This window comes from Moschus berezovskii, chromosome 9, assembly GCF_049115385.1.
Source record: "Moschus berezovskii isolate FMDL1 chromosome 9, NW_MosBer_1.0, whole genome shotgun sequence".
NCBI lineage: Eukaryota > Metazoa > Chordata > Mammalia > Artiodactyla > Moschidae > Moschus > Moschus berezovskii.
Genome location: NC_142468.1, coordinates 21,047,355 through 21,069,203, shown reverse-complemented (window position 1 = coordinate 21,069,203; position 21,849 = coordinate 21,047,355). Strand labels below are relative to the sequence as shown.

The window sequence follows — 21,849 nt, the reverse complement described above, 5'->3', positions numbered from 1 at the left end:
GCTCAGGTTCTTGATGTCTTATCCAAGAAAGAATTCGGTGAGAGAAAAAGTGATAGGTAAGAAATAGATTTACTTAGATGCAGAGAGACGGGTGTGGGCCATCGCAGAGGGCCAGTGAGCCACGGAATGTGTTGCAGTTAGTTTGTATAGGCTGGGTAATTTCATACGTTAATGAGTGGGAGGATTATTCCAACTATTTTTGGGAAAGGGTTGTCAACTACAAATTGGCACTTACCAAGAGCGTTGCCAATCACTGAACAACAAAGGCATTTGCCATCTGCCTCTACGGAGATTGAACCCCATGCTGCTATAGCTGTTGACCTTCAACAATCCTTGAGGGAGTTCAGGGGGGAGTGAGGCACTCTGTGCTCCAGGGAATCTGGTGGGACAGGTCTTTAGATAGTTGAATGTTTTTAGGAGCAGATTTTATAATCTCAATCCTTGCCTCTCCTTATATCTAGAGAAGCACTAAATCCCTTCATAGTGACATCAGACCCTCATGACTAACAAAAAATCTTTTGTAAATTGAGTGCTTCATGGTATTGAACTCCCCCTTCACCCAAACCTTATATATTGACTTTCCCCCACTGCCGCTTTGGAGCAGTCTCTCAGAGTTATCTGCAGCCTTCCAGGCTGCAGTCTTATTTTGGCCCGAATAAAACTTAGCTCACAACTCTCAAGTTGTACATCTTTGTTTGGTCGACAGGGTGAAGATTTCCAGGAATTGGGCCACTGTCCCCTCCTTGGTTTTTCAACAGTGACTTGGAACTGTCATGGCGCCTCTGGGTGTGTTATTTAGCTTGTTGATTGAGTATCGAGGTCTTATCAAAGTTGACTTGTCTGTCATCTTCAGTTCAGTTCAGTTCAGTCTCTCAGTCGTGTCCGACTATTTGTGACCCCATAAATCTCAGCATGCCAGGCCTCCCTGTCCATCACCTACTCCCGGAGTTCACTCAAACTCGTGTCCATCGAGTCGGTGATGCCATCCAGCCATCTCATCCTCTGTCGGCCCCTTCTCCCCCTGCCCCCAACCCCTCCCAGCATCAGAGTCTTTTCCAGTGAGTCAACTCTTCACATGAGGTGGCCAAAGTATTGGAGTTTCAGCTTTAGCATCAGTCCTTCCAATGAACACCCAGGATTGACCTCCTTTAGAATGGACTGGTTGGATCTCCTTGCAGTCCAAGGGACCCTCAAGAGTCTTCTCCAGCACCACAGTTCAAAAGCATCAATTCTTCGGCGATCAGCTTTCTTCACAGTCCAAATCTCACATCCATACATGGCCACTGGAAAAACCATAGCCTTGACTAGACGGACCTTTGTTGGCAAAGTAATGTCTCTGCTTTTTAATATACTATCTAGGTTGGTCATAACTTTCCTTCCAAGGAGCAAGCGTCTTTTAATTTCCTGGCTGCAATCAGCATCCGCAGTGATTTTGGAGCCCAAAAAAATAAAGTCTGACACTGTTTCCACTGCTTTCCCATCTATTTCCCATGAAGTGATAGGACCAGATGCCATGATCTTTGTTTTCTGAATGTTGAGCTTCAAGCCAACCTTTTCACTCTCCTCTTTCACTTTCCTCAAGAGGCTTTTTAGTTCCTCTTCACTTTCTGCCATAAGGGTGGTGTCATCTGCATATCTGAGGTTATTGATATTTCTCCTGGCAAACTTGATTCCAGCTTGTGCTTCTTCCAGCCCAGCATTTCTCATGATGTACTCTGCATATAAGTTAAATAAGCAGGGTGACAATGTACAGCCTTGATGTACTCCTTTTCCTATTTGGAACCAGTCTGTTGTTCCATGGCGAGTTCTGTTACTTCCTGACCTGCATATAGGATTCTCAAGATGCAGGTCAGGTGGTCTGGTATTCCCATCTCTTGAAGAATTTTCCACAATTTGTTGTGATCTACACAGTCAAAGGCTTTGGAATAGTTAATAAAGCAGAAATAGATGTTTTTTCTGAAACTCTCTTGCTTTCTCCATGATCCATTAGATGTTGGCAATTTGATCTCTGGTTCTCTGCCTTTTCTAAAACCAGCTTGAACATCTGGAAGTTCTCGGACCCATTTAATTCTAATCAGTTTATATTGTGTCCTTGGGCTATGTTATTCTTTCAAAAGTTGCCCCCTGCCCCTTTCCCTCCTGTTACAATTTGATTTCCTTGCTTTCCAAGGGATTCTCAAGTCTTCTCCAGAACCACAGTTCAAAAGCATGAATTCTTTGGTGCTTAACCTTCTTTAACTTCTAACTCTCACATCCACATGTGACTGCTGGAAAAACCATAGCTTTGACTAGATGGACTTTTGTCAGCAAACTGATTTCTCTACTTTTTAATATGGTGCCTATGCTTGTCATAGCTTTTCTTCCAAGGAGCAAGCATCTTTTAATTTCATGGCTGCAGTCACCATCCACAGAGATTTTGAATCCCAAGAAAATAAAGTCTGTCACTGTTCCAACTGTTTCCCCATCAATTTGCCATGAAGTGATGGGAAGAGATACCATGATTTTAGCTTTTTGAATGTTGGGTTTTAAGCCAAGAACCTGAGCTAATCATTAAGTCCTGAGACCAAGTGTGTGATTGCAATTAGAAGACAGTGGGTTCAAGTCCCAGTCTGAGTTCTGGCCAGGTTAGAGTTCTGGCCCATGGGTTCAAGTCCTTTTTGAGTTGTGTGGTTTCATGCTCATAAAAAGGAGAATGGTTTTTCAACAAGAGGTCTCTGTTCCTGGAAGATCAAGTCTTACAGGTAGCAGAGAAGGGTAGCATCTTAGGGATGGGGATGGCCTGGGGCAGGGACAATGTGGTAGGAGTTGGGAAGGAAGATTGGGACCAGATGGTGAAGGGCCCTCAAGACCATGCTAAAGAATGTGAATCTTCTCTTACAGACCTTAGGGTGTAACATGATCAGACCTGTATTTTGTGAGCATATTTGTTAGGGCCGATCTAGTGTCCTAACCCTCCCCCTTACCCTTTCACAAGGAAGTCTCCAGTGCTTGCCACTGCCTGCCTCCAGACTGCACGAGAGTCCCTCCCAGTTGGGTAGCTGCAGTTTGACCAGCCTCTGAGAGGAGCGGCAGGGCAGAGTGCAGAAGCCCACTCTTCACCACTACCACCCTATCCCCCTACCCCAGAAGTTGTTCTCCAACTTGAGCTGGTCAGACTAGATTGGGTGGGGACTGGAGGGCTCAGAGGATTAGCACATACCAGCCTTGAATGAAGCACATTCCATCATCAACTAAACAGGGTGTGGTGTACCCTGGCCCAGCCCAGCTCCTTTCATGGAGGGGTGTGTCTATGTGTTGCAAACCTAAGAGTGTATGACAGGTCCATCCACAACCAGACATTCCTGACCAGCTATGCCCTGTTGAAGACCTCCATGTACCTTCTCTCTTAGGACTTTCTTCATGTCTCCTCACTAGGTTTTGCTTGCATTTTGCAGGTGACTCACCAGTCCAGCACCATCTCTTCACTGGGAGGAAATGATGAGGAAAGGGGTAAGGAAGAGAAGAGATTCCATTTGGAATGGGAAGCTGGCCCTGGCCCCAGCACCAATTTCATCTTCCAAGAGCAGGACTTCTGCAGTTACCATGCTGTGTTACTTGGCACAGGGCGGTCAGCGTCAAAGCAAGGAACCTGTGGAACATCTGCAGAGACCCCTGGGATCACGAGGAAGTACCCCCAAACTACTATAATCATCGTTTTGCTGACTGTAAAACAAACATATATTCTTTGGAAAAGGCCTTAAAAGTTTTGAAAGAACATTTTTAGCTTATCCATAATACCTCTCCATAGAGACATCAATAACTATCTTTCCATCTTTTACTTATCCTTATCAAAGGGAATTTTTTTTTAAAGATGGAAAGGAAGTATATTTTCTGTATTGGGATCAAGTTATTTTTGAAGCTTTTGGTAGCCTGCCTTTAAACTTTTGAATGCTTCCTTATTTTCTTAATTATTCTTGAACAATCTGATTTTAATGGCTACATAACCTCACATATGGTTGAATCATAAAATCAGAACCTATTGTGAGGTATCACCTGGGGTCACTTTCCCACAAGAAAGAGACAGGCATGTACTGCTTGCTGTGAGAGGAAGCCATCTCATGCCTTTGTGCTCCACCATCCCTTAAGACTCAACTCATGTCACCATCAACACTGGCTAATGCCAATCCATGGTGCTCCTGTAGCACCATCATAACACTGACCACCTTAAACAGGTGTCTGGATATTTCAATCTCTTCTAGCAGACCATGAAGTCGTGGAGAACTGGCCTGTATCTGAACAAGCTATAAATCTCCAGTGTCCAGCTGGCACCTAGCACAAAGATATTCAATAAATGCCTTGCAGAGATGGAAAGTTTAAGCAACCCCGTTGCCAGGCATTTAGATAATTAGAAACACGCTCTCATATTCTTAGATTCCATGTTGACCAAGGAAGAGGGTAGAAGTAGACCCCCAAAATCTTGTTTGGGTCATTTGTAGTCACTAGAAGCCTCCTGTAAATAACACTGAGATGACTTGTAAACAAGTCTTTGCCTGCATCTGACTCATAATATGAAAGCAGAGGCTAGAATCAGACAAAGCCCAGCTGCACTGTTTGACAGTTCTGTGGCCTTGGGCCTGTTCCTTGACTTCAGTCTTCATTTTTCTCAATATAAAATGGAGAGAATAATGGGACCTACTCTTAGGATGCTGAGATGTTGTAAATGAAATAATGTAGGTCAAGACAATGCAAGGCTTGGTGCACTATAGCTAGCTGTTGTTACTTAAGTGAAATTTCTGAGTCCATGTTATAGAATTAATACCACAAGCTCAAACTGCTCTGCAGAAACATAGAGCAATTTATATACATATGTCTCCCATAGCATTTTTTTGAACAAGGAGTTGAGTCAATTTTTCATCTTTGCCCAATCAGCCTGACAAAGGTCATATGGCCCTGGTCAAACCAACTTTGAAGTTCAGCACAAGGTCATCTTTCTCCTCACAGTCTAAGCATCTAGCACTCACCCTGGACACCCTCCCCAGGTGGCAGAGAAAGGGGTTAAGAGGTATGGAGTGAGTGAAGGTCGAGGTGTTAAGGCATGAGCGGGTCAACATGGACGTTCAGAAGCCCCTTTTCAACATGGAGCTGAGTGATGAGAAACAGTGGGCTAAAGAATGGCCCCAAACAAAATTCTTCTGTTTTCACCCTCAGCCTCACCCAATGCACAGTCACGGAAAGTGAGCACAAAGGCTGCTTTGTGGTGAGCTTGCTCCAGAAGAGACCCAGAGAGATTAAGTGGCTTGCCCAAGGTCACACAGCTGGCAAGTGCCATTCAGAGTATCAAGACCACAAGGAACCCATGACTCACAGCTGGCAAACCTTGTCCACAAGTGCACGGCTCCACTGGTGTTTGTCCTCAGTCGCATTCCCAGCTTCGCCAGGAACGTCCGGGTGGACACTGATAGGGGGTGAGGGAGCACATACTTGCTAGGAGTTCTGAAAGCCAAAATCCACTACCTGGGCAAAGTCGGTTGTGTAAAGAGACTGAACTGCTTCAGTAGGCACCTGTTGGTGGGCCTCCGTGGTCCAGTTGGGGGTCTCTAGAATCTTCAAGGAGGTTCCTCACTACCCCCTCTTCCCTGCACCATAGCTACCCTCTCTCCATTATTTTATCCCTACACATGGCAGGCCTCAAGAAACAGTTACGTGGACATCTTGTGTTCTTACGAAGAAAAGAGGGGAAAGGACAAGTTTACAAAGCACCGCGGCAAACCAAAAGTCATGATTGTAACAGTTTTATTCAAGTCTGTGTGTGCTCTGGTGGTGAGACCAGGCTGAGATCAGCCTTACGCTGTAATACGCTAAGAGGTTTAGCCATTGAACCAAGCCTGCTTGGCATCCCTAGTTAACAATTTACAGTACCTTGGAAAAAAAAAAAAAGCCAACAAAAAGAACCTGATAAGTTTCCTTCAGGACTTTTCTGTTTTTAAATATTGTTGACAAATTACAATAACTTAGATCCCAAAGCAAAATGGGAATTCAAGGACACAGGGTCAGCACACATGGACAGGACACTGGAGCAGGGAATGCCTGGGAAGGAAAATTAGGAGCCACACACAAAGGAACAAAACCAGTGGGGTGTGTGAACTTCCACTTTACCGAGACTCAGGGGCTCTAACGGGGAGGGAAATCCCAAAGAAAGGTTTTCTGTGAGTTAAATAAAAGCCATCTCCAGCTCCTTTCCTTAACCTCCCTAGAAAATACTGATACAGTCTCAGACTAAATCTGTGTGTACGTGTGTGAGAGTGTGACTGTGTGAGCATGAGTGTGTGTGTTTAGCGTAGGTAGTGAGGAAGATTAGAGGAAGAAGTGGACAAGTTCATCACCTTTCTTCTTTGCCACAACTGGGTAACAAGGGCATGTGATGTGATAACAATAAAAAGACAAAAGCCTGATTTCAAGTTCCCAAGAGGAGCTACAATAAGGCTTCCAAACTTGAGAGACCCAGAGGGATGTGGGTAGAAGGTGCGGTAAAGAGCAGTCAGTCGTGGGGCAACTGTGGGCTGGAAAGAGAAGCGAGAGCCCACAGGCCTTCGGTGATCCTGGGAGAAAAGCTACGCGATTGACGTATTCAACACCCCCTGAACAATCACAAAGAGGAAACGAAGAAGGAAGTAGCAGGAGCAGAGAGGAGGTCAGCTGAGCTCCAGGGAGATTGCAAGCCCTGCTGGGTGCCTCCAGTCTCAGAGGCTGGTGGTAGATTAGTCACAGGACAACTCCTCCTTGGATAGAGAACCATCTCAGAGCCTCGGCAGACCTAAGCTAGGCTGACTTAACCCCCAGAGTGTCTAAACAGTGGCCTAAAATGTGCTCAGGAGAAAACAAGAGATGACTTTGGAGCCAATAGATCAGCAACACTCCTTCCTAGCCGTGTGACCTTGGGCCTACAACCATCTGAGCCTCGGTTTCCACATTCTTAGCTGAAGGTAATATATTCCCACCCCATCCCCAGGGTAACTGAGTCAAAAAGAAAGAAAAGAAAAGAATATACACTTTCAGGACAGCACCACTCACCTAGAAGAAATATAATGGTTTCATATAATTTATTGTTAGTCCTCATAGCCAGACCAGGATGAACCCATGCCTCATTCTGACAGTGATGAAGCAAAAAGCCATAGCCAGCATGGCCTCTGGAACTGGAGGGAAAGATAAATGATGAGAGTAAAATAAAGATGACAGAGAATAATAACAGCAGCGAATAGGATACCGACGGAGGTTTCGTGATGGCTGACATTATGAAGGTCACTGAGGGCTAGGCAGTAGAGCGCCTGTGGAAGGGAGTAAAAATGCTTCTGTCCATTTCAGTCCTTTCTGGAACTGGGAAAATGGTTTATTCACTTCTCTGCAGTTTCAAAGATGTCCCAGAATTTTCAGATGGAGACTCTAAAGCATCCTTCCCAGTATAATCCCTTCCCTTTACACACACACTCCTCTCAGTGGCCTCAGGGTTTCAGAGAGGCTGACAGGCAGCTAGGGGACATCCAAGAAAAGTCACTCCAGTCACAGGTCCAAGGCTGAAAGCTGCCCTAGGTGTTTCACTGCTGTTAAGTCAACACATTCCAATGCAAACACTTCCAGGGTCACCACCCAACTCAGAACCTGAAAGGAAGGAAGACCAGAAAAGACCTAAGCCTACCTCACAATTCTGCCCTCAGCGTGTTCAGGTGAGGGGCAGGCAGAGCTGAGAGCAGGATAAGATGAGGCAACTCGTCTTAGATGTAAAATTTAAGGGGTCACAAAAAACACCAAAAAAACCCTCTGCTATCCAGATGAATCACATTTCAAAGCAGTACTTTTAAAAATTGAAATTAATGAAAAATTCATGATGAACACAAAATCAAAAATGTTTTAAATGTCAGATCTCTCAAAGCAAGTAGTTAGATGTGAAGGATTTCAGGAACACAGGCAACAGGTTATTGGACTGGCCAGAAAGTTCGTTTGCATTTTCTGTATTTTACAGAAAAACCCTAACTAACTTTTTGGCCAACCCAATACTTATGAAACTTGGTTTTAGACTTCAGGAAGTATAGAGAAAGACCACTATATCCGTGGGGCCATCATCCACCAGGACCCCTCTAGATAAACCAAGCTGACCTCTGGGTTCTGATTTCCTGGACGTCCACCCAACACAACCCAACAGGAAAGGCCTGTCTGTGAACCTCTGGCACTCTATTCTGGTGCCTGAGATTCCTACCTAGTTGCCAGGTTCATGCCTGCCCATCAGGCGGGTAAAACTAGATTGTGGGTGTTCGCAGGGAGGGCGGATCAGACCAGTAAGGAGGGAGACTGGGTCAGGGGAAAGGCAAGTCTGTTTCCAAAAGAAACAAAAAGAGGAGTAGACAAGCTGGCTCTGCCAACAGCTGGGCCCTGAGACGCATCTCCATTTCCGGCTGTGGTCATGAGTGAAAGACCCGCCAGGCCACGGGCCACGGGCGGGAGATGCAGAGAACCACAGCCAAGAAGAATCAGGAAGGACCAGTCCTACTGGCTCCAGATCACGGAGCAGCCCAACCTTCAGAAGAACAAATCATGGCTCCCTGAGCAGCCTCTGGAGGCCAGGGAGCTCCCCTAGGGCCCAAGATCTGAAATGGACAAAGGAGGGGGTGAAGCCTGTCAATAGTGCATCAGGACAAATAGAAAATAATCTAAGCAAATGTGAGGCTCACCCGGGCCATAGGGCCAACCAGAAGCGCAGGGCCAGGTCAGGCTAATTAGATAACGAACCCCTGTTTATTAGCCTTAATCAGCCAGGACTCCAGTTTCTGCCTCCTGCCCTTCCAACACCAGTGACTACGGTGGTGGGTGCCAGGAAGCAAGGCCAGGGCATAGCCAGGGAATGAGGCCTACCCAGAAGCAGTGGAGGGTTTCCCCTTCTGATGCGGAGTTTTACTCATTTGAATTCCTGATCTAAGAAAACAATGATACGTCTGACCAAAGAGAGACATTTGAGAATGTGTTCCTCATAATAGCTGTGACTTGACAAGAAGGCATCTCAGGCCTGAAGTCAAGGAGAGAAGCAGGTGGTCTAGTCAGTCAAACCACACGAGACTGCCAATATTTGACTTTCAAACACACACACACACAGAGTCCTCTACAAAGGGAAGCAACACAGCCAGGGGAGGCTTATCAGTGCTGGACCAGGGGCCCTGGGACTACAGACTTTCAAGCTAGAAAGGTCTCGTGCTACAGGTGGGGAAGGCAGCATCACCCTGGGCTCACAGCTGGGCTCAGAGATCCAGAGAGAGGGAGAGATGTGTGTGACATCACACTAGTGGGTGGGTAGCTCTGATCAGTTTCCTGCCGGCCCGTTCCCTTACAAGGCACCATGGGTGGCTCTCCCACAACTCCAGTCCACAGTCTCTGGCAGAGAGCTTGCAAAAGCCTGGCTCTACAGAAGCGGTAGCACCTGCCCCCTCCCCGACATTCTTTAAGAGACAACAGTGCTTCTGGCTTGCCCTCACACGCCTGAGTCAAATGTGGGCTAAATGAGACGCGTGTGGAGATGGCCACGGTTCTGCGTTCACAGAGGGGCCTGCCACACCTGCACGGACATACACCCCACAGCGCACCTCACAGCCACCCTTCAGCACCCCTGCTCCACACTCTGAAGAGCTAGGAATGCTCAAGAGGGTGTTCCTTCCTTCTCGGGGAGGGGGCGGGAAGGGGTCTCCCACAGGGGGCTGTGAGCAAGAACGCTGACACGGTATCAGGCCTAGATGCTCTTGGGGTGACTTGTGTCCTAAGCAACTGTGGTCTATGGGAAAAGTAGGCTTGTGAAGAAGTCCCCACCATGACATGTGTCCCATGGGCCAGCAGACCCTTTCCCAAAGATTGTTTCAGGAACTGGCCTGATTCCAGCCTCAAAACACATCAGACTCTGGGAAATGACTCAAAGAAACGAGAGGCCCTAAATCATCATTTTGGTGTTGCCCCCAGCTCCCTGTCTCCCACTTCCTGCTCCATAAGACACTCATGGTAGGGGTGATCAGCCTAACAATTTAAGTGGGGGAATTAGGAGTGATGCTTGTAAACACCAGGTGCCACATAAATACAGCAGAAAAGCACGTGCCTGACCACAGTCCCCATTAGTCATTAGGCCAAATCCAAATCTTGCCTCTTCCAGAAGTCAGAGGAAGTAGGCAAGTCCCCTAGAGGCAAAGGTGGTAGGGACCGCACTGTCAACTTCAGCAGTTTGTCCTGTTTGCTGGCCGGGAGCCACGGGCTTCTCGGACCTGCTCTGATACATGCTCTTTCGCCCTTGTGAGGGAAGCAGGTGACGGCTGCTCTTACAGGAAGGAAATCTGAGAGGGACTAAGAGACAAGTCCGAGGTCAGACAGCAAAAGCAGAACAGAGAACAGAGCCAAAGGAATTCAGTCTTAGAGCCAGGTGCCCGACTCAGCAATCGGTCCAAGAAGCTTATTAACTTCTCTTCACTTGGATCTTCATCTTTAAGCATTTCCCCTTCTCTACCACCAAGTATATCAAAGGTAGAAGGCAAATAACATACTTTTGTAAAGGTTAGAAGGAAGGGTTAGCCCTATTCTGAGTCATCCAAATGTCAGGTACCATCACCATCATCATCACTATAGACTCTCCCAATACTAAAGGATGTGAAGCTAAGAGCATCCTTCAAAGTCTCTTAGACATAACATATGAAAATAACTGGGACACCTATTCAGCCCCTGGCAGTGACCTGGATCCCCAAGGACAGAGGACAATCCTATGTAGAATCAGTGGAATAAACTGAAGAAGCCAAAGGGGCAGAGAGCAGTATGTTTTCCATTACCATCTTCCATGAAGGAGCACCCCACCAAGAGCAGCGGAAAGTGTCCGAGGAAAGGGAAAGGGGGGGTCAACCCAAACCTTATTCTATAGGTTCCTATCCCACCCAAGCCTTGCCCCGGAGAGAGAGAGAGTGGCAGATGGGAGCCCCTCAGAGACCCAGTCTGAAGGAGCTGAGAGATGGAAAGTCCTCGGTCATCATGGAAGCCCACCAAAGCATCTTCGGAATAACCCTGCTTCTGCCTCTTGTAGGTATAGCTCCTCCCAGAGTAGAGCCCCTGCCTTCCCTTGTCATCCCCTAGGTGGATGAGAAAGAAACGGGTTCAAGCTGTCACCCAGTGGCAAGGGTTTATTCTAGACAAAATGACAAAAAGCAGAAAATGAGCAAAGACTCCTTGCCTCATTCCAGAGCGCTGGCCAGAGCCAGGGAGGTCTGGACTACACCGCAGGCACACACCAGAGGACCAGCGATTGGGGTCAAGGGTTTAGAGATGTGAAGTGGCTTAGGGCCTGGGGCCATGGAGAGTCCTGGGAAAGGGCACAGGCCATCTGAGAATGAAGAGCAGTCACTTGTTGGCTGAGCTGATGGGATTCAAGCACCGCCCCCCCCACCCCCTCTAGCCAAGGAGTGGGGTCAGGGGCAAAAATCATCTCTTTCAGACAGTCTTCTCTGAACAAAGAAACGGAGAGAAATGAGACAGGGTTCTCGACAGTAGAACCCTGGGCAACAAAACCAACAGTGCCTCCCCGCCCAAAAGTAGGTGGGGCCCTTGAACCTAAGTGCTTGCCAGTGGGCTCGTAAAACAAGGAACAACTTGAAAACCAAGGTCACTCATTTTGTCATCCTCAGGGCAGGACTCCTAGCACAGTCACAGAGAGAGCAGTGACCAAATCCATCACTTGTGCCAGCATCGCTGCTTGCCTGTCCTGCACCCAGGCAGCAAATGCAGTGACCCTGCAGGCGGGCCTCTGAAGTCTGCAGACAAACAGTCCAGGATAAACGTCCAGGGAGTGATGCGGAGAGTCTTGGGTCGGGAAGAGCGTGAACTAAGGACTCTACTCCGGTCAAGTCGTTATCCCCACTCAAAGACAACTGTTCTCACTTGCCTCGGGAGCCTCAGGGCAAGAGGAAGAGAGGAGACCCATGTGAGAAAGCTCCAGAAGCTCAACCTTCAAGCCAAGAAAATGAATTCCAGAAACGTCATGATTGGCCTCTGTTCCTTCCTATCCGACTCATGGTCTGGAGCCCAGCAGTAGGCGCTACCTGTGCACGGAGACAAGAGGTCCTGGTCTGTCTCCAACACTCAGGACTTGAAGCTGAGGGTACATGAGGGCCTCACAGGGCACCTTACAGGTATCATCACTCACCACATCCATTCACGCAAGGAACTACTAAGGGCTCCGTTTTACTTTAAGGGCATTGCAGAATGATGACGGGTGAGCAGGAAGCCCCACAGCTCCAACTCCCACTGTCTAGGACCTGCTTCTATATGCTATTCTGGCGCATGGTAGAGATACCTCCTCACCAAACACGTAACCCCAAATCCACTAATTCCAGGGACTGGAGGGCAGATCAAGGCAAGGAAAGACACATACAGATCAGATGACAAAGGGGCAAACACAGGAACTTTGTCTCTGGTTTCAGAACTGACGCCAGAGATTGAGCCTCCCCAGGCGATTCCTGGGATAAGTGCGTGTTTGTAACAGAACCGGGTCTGACCACGTCTGGACCCCCAGGTAGGAGATGGGTGCTGTCAACACATGCTGGTGTCTGCCCTTCTTTGCGTGTTTATAAAAGGAATGAGGACAGACTCGTTACCCTCTTTACTCCAACTCGACTGCGTTTCCTAACTCCCGCCTCTTCCCAGTTCTCACGGAGGCAGCTCCCGTACCCCTGGGAGGCTCAAATAAAGAAGTGGGGGTGCATAGAAGTGCAGCAGGCGGTCCCAGGTCCCTCAATTCCTGTGCCCAACGTGGGGGCACTCTGCCTTCCGTCCTCCAGCCGGCACCATGGGGCTTAGGACGCCGAAAAGCTCACATCTCACACCAATCGAGATTCTCATTCGTGAGGGAAAGCACGTGGAAGAGGAGCAAAATCAGAGGACATCCAATACCGGGTGTGTGGGAAGGCTGAACTCAGGGCTAACAGAGGGACCCCAGGAGGGCACCCCCTGGGGGGCTGAAGAGAGGGAGCAGCAGACAGATTCGGCTGAGTGACTCTGCAGAGTCACCCTGAAGGCGAGGAAGACTGTGGAGGGTGGGGGACATGCACGGACCCCTCCCTCCCCTACACAGCCAGAGCTGATGGCCACAGCCCCTCCAGCGGACCTGGGGAGAAGGGCCCTGCAGGGTGAAAAGCCCTCTGAAAGGGCCCTGCTTCCATCCCTTCCATCTTCAAAGTGCATTATCAGTGCAAGAAGTAGGGCGGGAGGCTCAGGGGGGTCCAATTCTGAGAAAGGGCTGTGCCAGCCAGCTCCCCTCCCCCTCTCCTCCTGCATCCCCCCTTGCCCGCCCTCAACCCTTTGCGTGCTAAGACCAGAACTCTTGCTGGATCTCATAAGGGGCAGGCCTGTGTGTGTTCAGTTCGGCTCTGCACAGCGGCACAGTGCTGTCCTGACTCTGACCCTCCGCATCCAGGTCCAGAAGCGTCCGCTCGGTGGGTGGCAGCGGCCCCGCCTGGAATGGGAGCAGGACTGGCAGGCCCGGCCGCTCCTCCACGGTACTGCTGCTGCTGGCCAAGCAGGAGTCCAGGTTGCTGGGTGTCTCTGTGCTGGAGCTATTGGCTGGGGAGGCGCTACGGGCGTGGCTGGGGGACACAAACCACCAAGGGTCCAGCCGTTGCCGATTGGCCGAAGGACGTGGCCGAGGCAGAAACTCCAGGGTCTTGGGTCTCTCCAAGGTAGAGTCCTGCTGGGTGTTCCAGCGCCTTGGGGTCGGGGGAAAGACCACATTGGGGTCAGGGAGACGGGGGAATTCACCTGGGTCTCGGCTGGGGCTGGGGGTTTTCAACATTCCTGGTTCAAGAGACAAAAGGAGAGGTATCAGATGACAGACCACACTCATGGACCACGCACACCACTCACTCCCCGCCCACCACTCACTCCCCGCCCACAACCCATCCACGATGGCCCTGACCACCTGGGATGACTTGAGAAATGAGCATCTACTCTGCATCACGCAGTGTGTGGGCAGGCACTGGGGGTGTAACAGTGAACTACAGACCATATCCAGGGCACAGACCGTGGTCCCTGTATCTTATAATAATGGGACACATGAGGTCATATCTGTAATGAAACAACTTAAGGAAATGTCTTTCATTCTCAGTTTGCCCATTTAATAAACATGTGACAAGAACAAGGGCTTCCCAGGTGGAGCTTGTAGTAAAGAACCTGCCTGCCAATGCAGGAGACATAAGAAACACAGGTTCAATCCCTGGGTCAGGAAGATCCCCTGGAGGAGGGCATGGCAACCCACTCCAGTATTCCAGCCTGGAGAATCCCGTGGACAGAGGAGCCTGGTGTGCTATGGTCCATACGGTTGCACAGAGTCGGACATGACTGAAGCGACTTAGCATGCACGACAAGGACAAAGCAGGTATCAGAAACCTAAAGACGAGTAATCTGGGGGTCTCTTTTTCCAAAGAGGCCACCTGTCTGATTTTAACAAAAAAATCTGAGCAGGAGAAGGGCAAGCTGAATAGTAAAGTACAGCTGTCACTCATATTAGAGTCTCACTGAAAGGGTATTGCCACGCCCTCTTCTCCTATGGGATTTCAGGTGTTTTTTATGTCAGATTGAGGTCTTCTAGGGAGCAAGGGATGGGGCGGGAGTGAGAGTGTATGCTCAGGTGGCTCAGATGTCAGTCAGAGAAGGACAGAGTGTGCAGTGGCACAGCAGTTCACCTGGATGCATCTCCACGTCTGAGAGGCAGGTGTGAGTAAGAAATGAGCGATGCAGGGTGTGAGGCCTGGCTGGAAGCCTGCCTTACGAGTGTGTCTGTACTCATGCTCTGTACTCTGTAATGAGAGGCAAGAGCCGACGTATGTAGCAGAAAAATACCCTCCTGTGTGTGGCCAGATTCCTCCCTGTAATTGCAGTCTTCTTTCCAGGGAATAAACTGAGCTGGCCTCCTACCCTTGTTGCACCCTGAAAGCACTGGCCCGTATACTCCCAGATCCGGGGCCTGAGCATCTCACAGGAGTCCCGGTCGGATTCTCCCCAGATTCTGCCTGCTTCCCCTCTTCAGGGAAGGCCCCCTGAGGCACAGGAGGGACAGATGTCAGTCCCCTCCTGCGGCCCAGAGCAGCCTGTCTCAACTGGCTGAGTCAGAGGAGGAACTGGAGGTCGGCCTGGTATCTCCACTCCCCGGAGAGAGGCCTCAAGGCGGGAAAGAAGGAGGAGGAGGAGCAGGAGGGCAGGTCTCACCTGCTCCAGGGCTGGGACTCAGCCCGTTGCTGGAGGAGGGGCTCCTGCTGGCTGGAGGGGCAGCCGGCTTGAGGGCCCCGTCGGAAGGAGTCCGCCGGTGAGCGCTGGGCTGCGCGGGGGCAGTGAGGGTGACGTGGGTGGGGGTCAGGGACTGCTTCGGGTCTCGTTTGAAGCGCTCCACTCGGACGTTGACCAGGGGGTTGCGGGTGCAGGGGCTCAGGGCCGGGGCCTCCACGGGGCTGACGGGCATCTCGTACACCACGATCTCATCGCTGTCGGATCTCAGCAGGGAGCGGGTGGAGTTGCACTCGGAGATGGAGGACAGAGACAGCAGCGTCAGCGAGGCGGAGGGGTCTCCCAGCAACAGCACGGGCTCCTCCTTCTTGAAGAGCTTGCGGGATGGGGGGCTGGTGCTGCGGCGGGGCCGGCTGGCTCTCAGGAAGAGCCCCTCGCGCCTCTTCTTCTCCTCCCGGGCTGGGGGCTCGGGCTCCTCCGGGGGCAGCAGCTGGCACTTGCCAGCTTCCAGCAGGTCAAACCCGAGGCCCGTGGCCGCGAGGACGGCCCCGCAGCCGAGCAGAGCCACCTCGCAGCGGCGGTGGTGGGGGCCGCCCCGCTTGAGGCTGTTGGTTGGCGTCAGCTGAGGGGTACTGGTGGCCGAGTTGACCGGGGTGGGCTCCTCGTGACCGCCGTCGCTGAGGGGGCCATCCCCATCTTCCCCGCGAGGGAACGGGATACAGAGGTAGGACTGGTTGGGTGACGGCGGGAGACGACTCTCCCCACTCCGTGGGCCTTCACTGTCCTCGTCCTCTGCGAAGACGACAGAAGTGGAGGGGGAACAGAAGATGGGAACTGAGGCGGCAGGAACAAATATGGTCCTTCTCCCCACCCCAGGTCCCTGGCTTAGTGCTAGGGATCCAGGGGTTGAATAGTCAGGGGTGCAGGACCAGGAACCGATAGGACTTCACACTCAAAAGTGACCAACGTGGGGAAGTCGCTTTCCATCCCAGAGCCTGTTTTCCCATTTGCAGAAAAGGGGATCTGCCAATTTGCTCCTTCTGTCATAGAAGTGCAGTGTCAGTTTCCCAGAACAGGTACATCCTTAATTATTTTACAACTTGAAACTGGAAGGGAATGGGAAGGGAGTTCAAAAGGGACGGAATATATGTATATGTGTAGCTGATTCATTTTGCTGTACAGTAGGAACTAACACTCGGCTTCCCTAGTAGCTCAGATGGTAAAGCATCTGCCTGAAATGCGGGACACCCAGGTTCGATCCCTGGGTCGGGAAGGCCCCCTGGAGAAGGAAATGGCAATCCACTCCAGTATTCTTGCCTGGAGAATCCCATGGACAGAGGAGCCTGGTGGGCTCCGTGGGGTCGTAAAGAGTTGGACACCACTGAGCGACTAACACACACACAGGAACTAACACAACATTGTAAAGCAACTATACACCAATAAAAATTAATTAAAAAAAAATCAAAACAGGAAGGGACCTTGATTTTCTAGAATTGACAACCTACAGACTTGTCTTAAGACCCATTTCCTGCAAAGGATTAGAATCCTCGGCATGGATGAAGGCCAATCTACTCTATGGACTGACTTATTATGACCTTGGAATTCTAGAGAGAGGAGTACTTTCTGAGAGACAGCTTGGAGAAGGCCTTACACATTCAGTAATCACAGGGCAACGCTGGAAGAGCTTCCTTGGAGGAACACTGGGGTTCTATTGCCATCTCCCATTCTATGGACTGCCCACGTTAAAATACAAGGAAGCAGACCCAGGAAAGGCAAGTGCCTGATTCCATGCTTCCCCCTGCCTCATTGCCCTAAGGAGACTATAACCAGCCCCTTGGGACAGGAGGTCAAGGGCAGATTCCACAGCAGTGGTGGTGATGTGGGAATACTCCCTGTAATGGGAGTAGAGCAAACTGAGAGGGTGTGGGACCAAGAGTTGAAGAAAAGAGGAAACAGCCCATGAAGCAGAGCTAGAGGTCTTGAAAGAGTCCAAGAAGCTTGGCCAAGAGTTCCCTGAGGGATTGCGGGAGAGTTAAGACAAAGGCAATCCTTACCCATCTCCATAAGGCTGGTGAACCCCGGCAGGGCTGGACTACTCCTCGGGCCCTTCCCCAGGTTGGGGGCACTGGACGACCACTGTTTGTATCCATCTACCAGGGACTTGAGGCTGAACAAGAAGAAATGATGAAACTGTCAGAACTGGTTACTCCCTTGACCCTCAGCTCCGTGGGCCTCTCCCCGTCTGCTTCATTACAGCAAAGCCCAAAAGCCTCAAGGTCCAGGCAACAAAGCTTACTGAGCCCACCTGCTTCTTTAACAGAAGCTCACATGCTCTCGGGACAGAAAAGTAGAGGCATGACACACCCCTTCACATGCTGCCATGGAGCTGTGGGAAGACCTCCTGGGCAGGCTGGCAAGAGAACATAAGGTATGAGGACTGCCCAGCCCTGGCCAGGGTCTTGCCTAAGCCCAACTTAAGGACGAGGCCAAGACTCCACACACACTGACTATAATACAACACACCGGTGACATCTGAAAACTGCAATGCTGAGATGTGCAGTCCAAGGCAAGCACTGGGCAATGAGCTCACAGAGATGGGCCAGGCCACTCCACTCACACCACTTCTCGATTTCTCCTCCAAGCCTCCGCATGCTTAGGCAACTTCCAAAGCCATCCATGTTTCAAATAAAAAAATCGACCAACAAAAGCTGCATCAACCCAGTGCACTTTGGGACAGACCTATGTGGGTAGTACATAAGGCTGGACTCGAACCCTCGGCCTGTCTGGGAACGGAGAGGAAAAGGACAGGAGCTGGCTTTCAAATGCCCATTATCAGCTCCCAGTGGCAAGTCAGTAATTCCAAGGACACAGACTAGCTACCCCGCCAACCCTCTTACAGGACAGGGCATCAGAGGCCCACAAGCACTGGTCATTTTCCTAAAGAACAGTGAAGGAGGCCTGAGGAATCTGTGGGCTATGATTGCCAAGGAGATACTGGGATTATAACCAGGGGCAGCTCTCATTTTAGGACTAGAGAGAGCCATTCAACTAAAGCCCACTCTTCCCAGCCCATCCCCAGGGAGGGAGAAGGACCAGCTTTTTCCCCTGCCTGCAGATCTCTGTTTCAAGTGCTATCAGAAATACCAGTGATCAAAGTACATTCCAGACATCAGTGATTTCAACCAAAATACACAGCCAGAGAGAAACATGCTGCCAAACCCACAGCCTGAGGCTTCTGACTGAAAATCTTACAAAACCCTTCCAGCTCTGGATCCAGGGAATTCAGATCAGCAGAGTCAAAGCCAGTGCTGACGACCAAAGGACAAACAGCCATGTACTGACTCCCTAAAACGAAGGATGCTGGGAGAATCTTAACAACAGGAGTGGTCAGGGCAATGAGGAAATGTAAGTTGGACCAACACAGGAATTTTCCCAAGGTGCACGATGGTACTGCTTCCAAAAAAAAAGTCAGCATGGCCCTGGCAATATGAGGCTTGATTCTGCGGGGTGTGCTGTGAGGACCAGCAAAAGGGGCGTGGAGGAGGATTATTATAGGGCATGTGATGCGGTGTGAAGATCAGACTCACCCCAAGTGGAAATGTGGAGACTCTGATGGGGTACTTAAACCATTAGCTTTCTCCCGTCTCTGAGGGGATCTTCAATGAATAAAGAGAATCAGTAGCAGGCAACAGTTGATACATGCCACTCAGCCTCTCCCACCTGAGAACCCTCAAGGCTGGGCTCCTGTTGCGTCGCCAGCTGCCCTCCCCTTGTTCAGTCTGCAAAGCCCACACCATGAAGGGATCATAGCAAAAAGGCCCTGCTGGAATGGTCACAGGTCCACAACCTCCCTATCTGTGGGATAAACATCCCAGGGGCAGCCACAGCTTAATTAGGGGGGACTGTGTTTCCTACAGAAACACACTGTTTTTTTAACAGATGGGGATGCAAATTCACCTAACGTGGTTGAATTCAGTACAGCTTTTTGTCATTATATATTTTCTTCAGTCAACAGGAACTAACATTAGAAATAGTATCATATGGAGGCTCTCAAAAATTCCCAATATGAAGTCTTTTCCTGAGACTGGGTGGATTTTATTTCTTCAGAGGAACTGATAACCATGAAAACTTAAGTCACATATTTTGAACTGCTTCAAAAGTTTTGAAGGCAAATCTATGTAAGGAGGAACAAAATTCTAAAGTTAATGTTTTGTGTAATGTTGAAATGCAGTGAATTTACGGGCAAGACAAAAAATATGTTGAAATGAAACAGAACCAGAGAGACTGTTGGATCCGTAGCCAACCTGGTAAAGCCTACCTGGAATCACACTAATGTCATAAATACCAAGGGACTCAGGGTGACTGACTGGGTTCCTCAGCCCCAGCTCAACCCCACTCTAGCCAAGGCTCAAGGGACAGACTAAGGAGGGCTTGCACCTGCAGAATTTAGTACAGCAGAGCAACCAGAGGACTCCATCACTGATTTCTTACACAGCTTAGGGAAGCCTTTCCTACATATCTAAATTTTCTGTTCCAAGGTAACTAGTGATTTCCAAAGCCTGGCTTCAAAGAGTCCATCCTTCATGAACCAACACTTATTTTCACCTTCTAACATAGTGAAATAGATTTTGGACATGAAATCTTAGTATTCAGAGACATACCAAAGCCAAGACCAGTTACAGGTTGAGGCCACCTTTAAGTCTAATAGTCAACCTTAGAAGCTCTTTGGAAAGCCACTAAAAAGGATGAAGAGGGCTGCTGCTTATCCTCACGCTTGGAAAAGTCAAGAAATACGGTTCTAGATTCTAACACAAGAATAAGAAGTACACCCCATCACGTGCATTCTTCAGGTATGAAGCAGAATTGCATGAGAAGCATGGAAGAATCATCAGAGTAAGTATTCACATAAGTTTATTTACGCAAGTTTACTATGAGCTAGCCCACCTTTTAAGGGACTTCCCAAAGATAAGCTTACTCAGGGTCAACTCCATGAGACGGGTATGGAGAGAATCCCCATTTAACAGATGAGGATACCTAAGGCCCCACTGCTGGGTGTGGAGGAGTCAGGATTCACACCCAGGCAGCCTGGAGTCAGCGTTCATGTGCTTCACTACCAGTCTATAATCAACTGATCTATGAAAGACCAGGGCCCGTGGGCCACAAACTCACAGTGAGAACACAAGCACATCCAAGGCAACAGGGCATGCTGTGTGCTTTGTCCAGAGGGTTCTCACGCACACCAGCGTGGTTATGGGGTCGGCTCATAGAGAAAGGGCTAGTGGCCCTGGAGTGACCTCCGCTTGCACTTCCAGGGCCGGGTAGCTCTGCCTGCCTCTGGTTCAGGACAAGCCTCTACTCAAAAGCCCTGTAATCTCGCCTTTCCTTCTCTCTCCTCTGTGCAGATGCCCAGAGGCATCTGGAATCTGGCATCTTGTCCTTAAAGGACAAGAGCCAGGTGTTAAGTAAAACACTCGGGCAGAACTCCTCGCAAGTGGCAAATGCTTGGGCTACTTGCTACTCTGAATAGGATGCTCCAGGGGCCGGCAAACTAACTCATGAGCTACATCCTGCCCATCACTTGTTTTTGTTCAGTTTTACTGGAATACAACCATGTTCATTCATTCACATATTGTCCGTGGTCTGTGGCTGCTTCTGCATTACCACCACGTGGGGCTGAGTAGTTATTACGGAGGCCACGTGGCCCACAAAGCCTAAAATACTTCCTACTGGGCCCTTTATGGAAAAAACTGTGCCAACCCCTGAACTAGGAGGTTCCAGGGAACAAGGCAATTGGAAAACCTTCTTGTAAAGATCAAGAGGGATGTAATTTCTTTGAACAAGGTGAAACACACAGCAGAGAAAAAGGTATTTCACGCCGCATTTTGAAAGGATTTCCCATCATCTGGCTCTTACCCTTCGTCTCCTGAGGCAAACTCCTTCTGCCCAAGTGTACTTGGCCCCCACGTCCGCCCCTTCTTCTTAGGGGCCCTCTTCTCCTCCTCCTCCCCCTCCTCCTTGGGGGCCACAGAGCTCCGGCCCCAGGTTTTGCTGCTTTCGCCTGGTGTCACTGTGAATAATAAAGGTCAAATGGGATTAGGAAAACAAAGAGGTGTCCCTCTAAACTAGCCTCTCCCTGGCCAGACACACACGCACGTAACTGGAGCTGCAGGTGTTGGGAAGTCAGACTTTGTGAGCAAGTCTGTCCAAGTGGAGCCTGCCGGGCATGTAAGGGAGTTCCCAGCCACCATTCACTCTGCGCCCTCAAAGTGCCAAATGTGGGAAAACCACCCAGATTCTTCTGAGTCCGGTGGAAGGTAGACACTCTGGCCAGCCAGTCATCAGAGCTCCAAACAGACCTGACTTAGGGAACGTATTTTATTGGGGGTGGGTGGGTGGGAACTGGCCTGGGGGATGATGTGGGGCGGGGGGTGAGAAAGTAGGTGGGGGAGAGAAGAGTAAAGATGATGTAGAAGTGAAGAAATTTTGGTAAGAAAGTGTTGGAAAGCAAGGAAGTGAGGAGTTCAACACTATGGAGAGGGAAGTTAGCGACTGGGAGCAGCAGGCCTGGAGAATATAACAGAGAGGGGAGGA

General features: G+C 49.8%; 1 protein-coding gene across 1 annotated transcript in view; it reads right to left on the bottom strand.

The window, feature by feature from the left end:
- Positions 1–5,692: 5,692 nt before the first annotated feature.
- MAP3K9 (mitogen-activated protein kinase kinase kinase 9) overlaps positions 5,693–21,849 on the bottom strand; it is an 85,357-nt gene continuing 69,200 nt past the window's right edge. Inside the window, exons 8-11 of the mRNA XM_055436238.2 lie at positions 21,172–21,325; positions 17,313–17,425; positions 15,244–16,050; positions 5,693–13,833 (exon numbers count right to left, since the gene is read on the bottom strand). Coding sequence (XP_055292213.1) covers positions 13,349–13,833; positions 15,244–16,050; positions 17,313–17,425; positions 21,172–21,325 — 1,559 coding nt within the window. The 3' untranslated portion in view covers positions 5,693–13,348. The remainder of the gene's footprint in view (positions 13,834–15,243; positions 16,051–17,312; positions 17,426–21,171; positions 21,326–21,849) is intronic.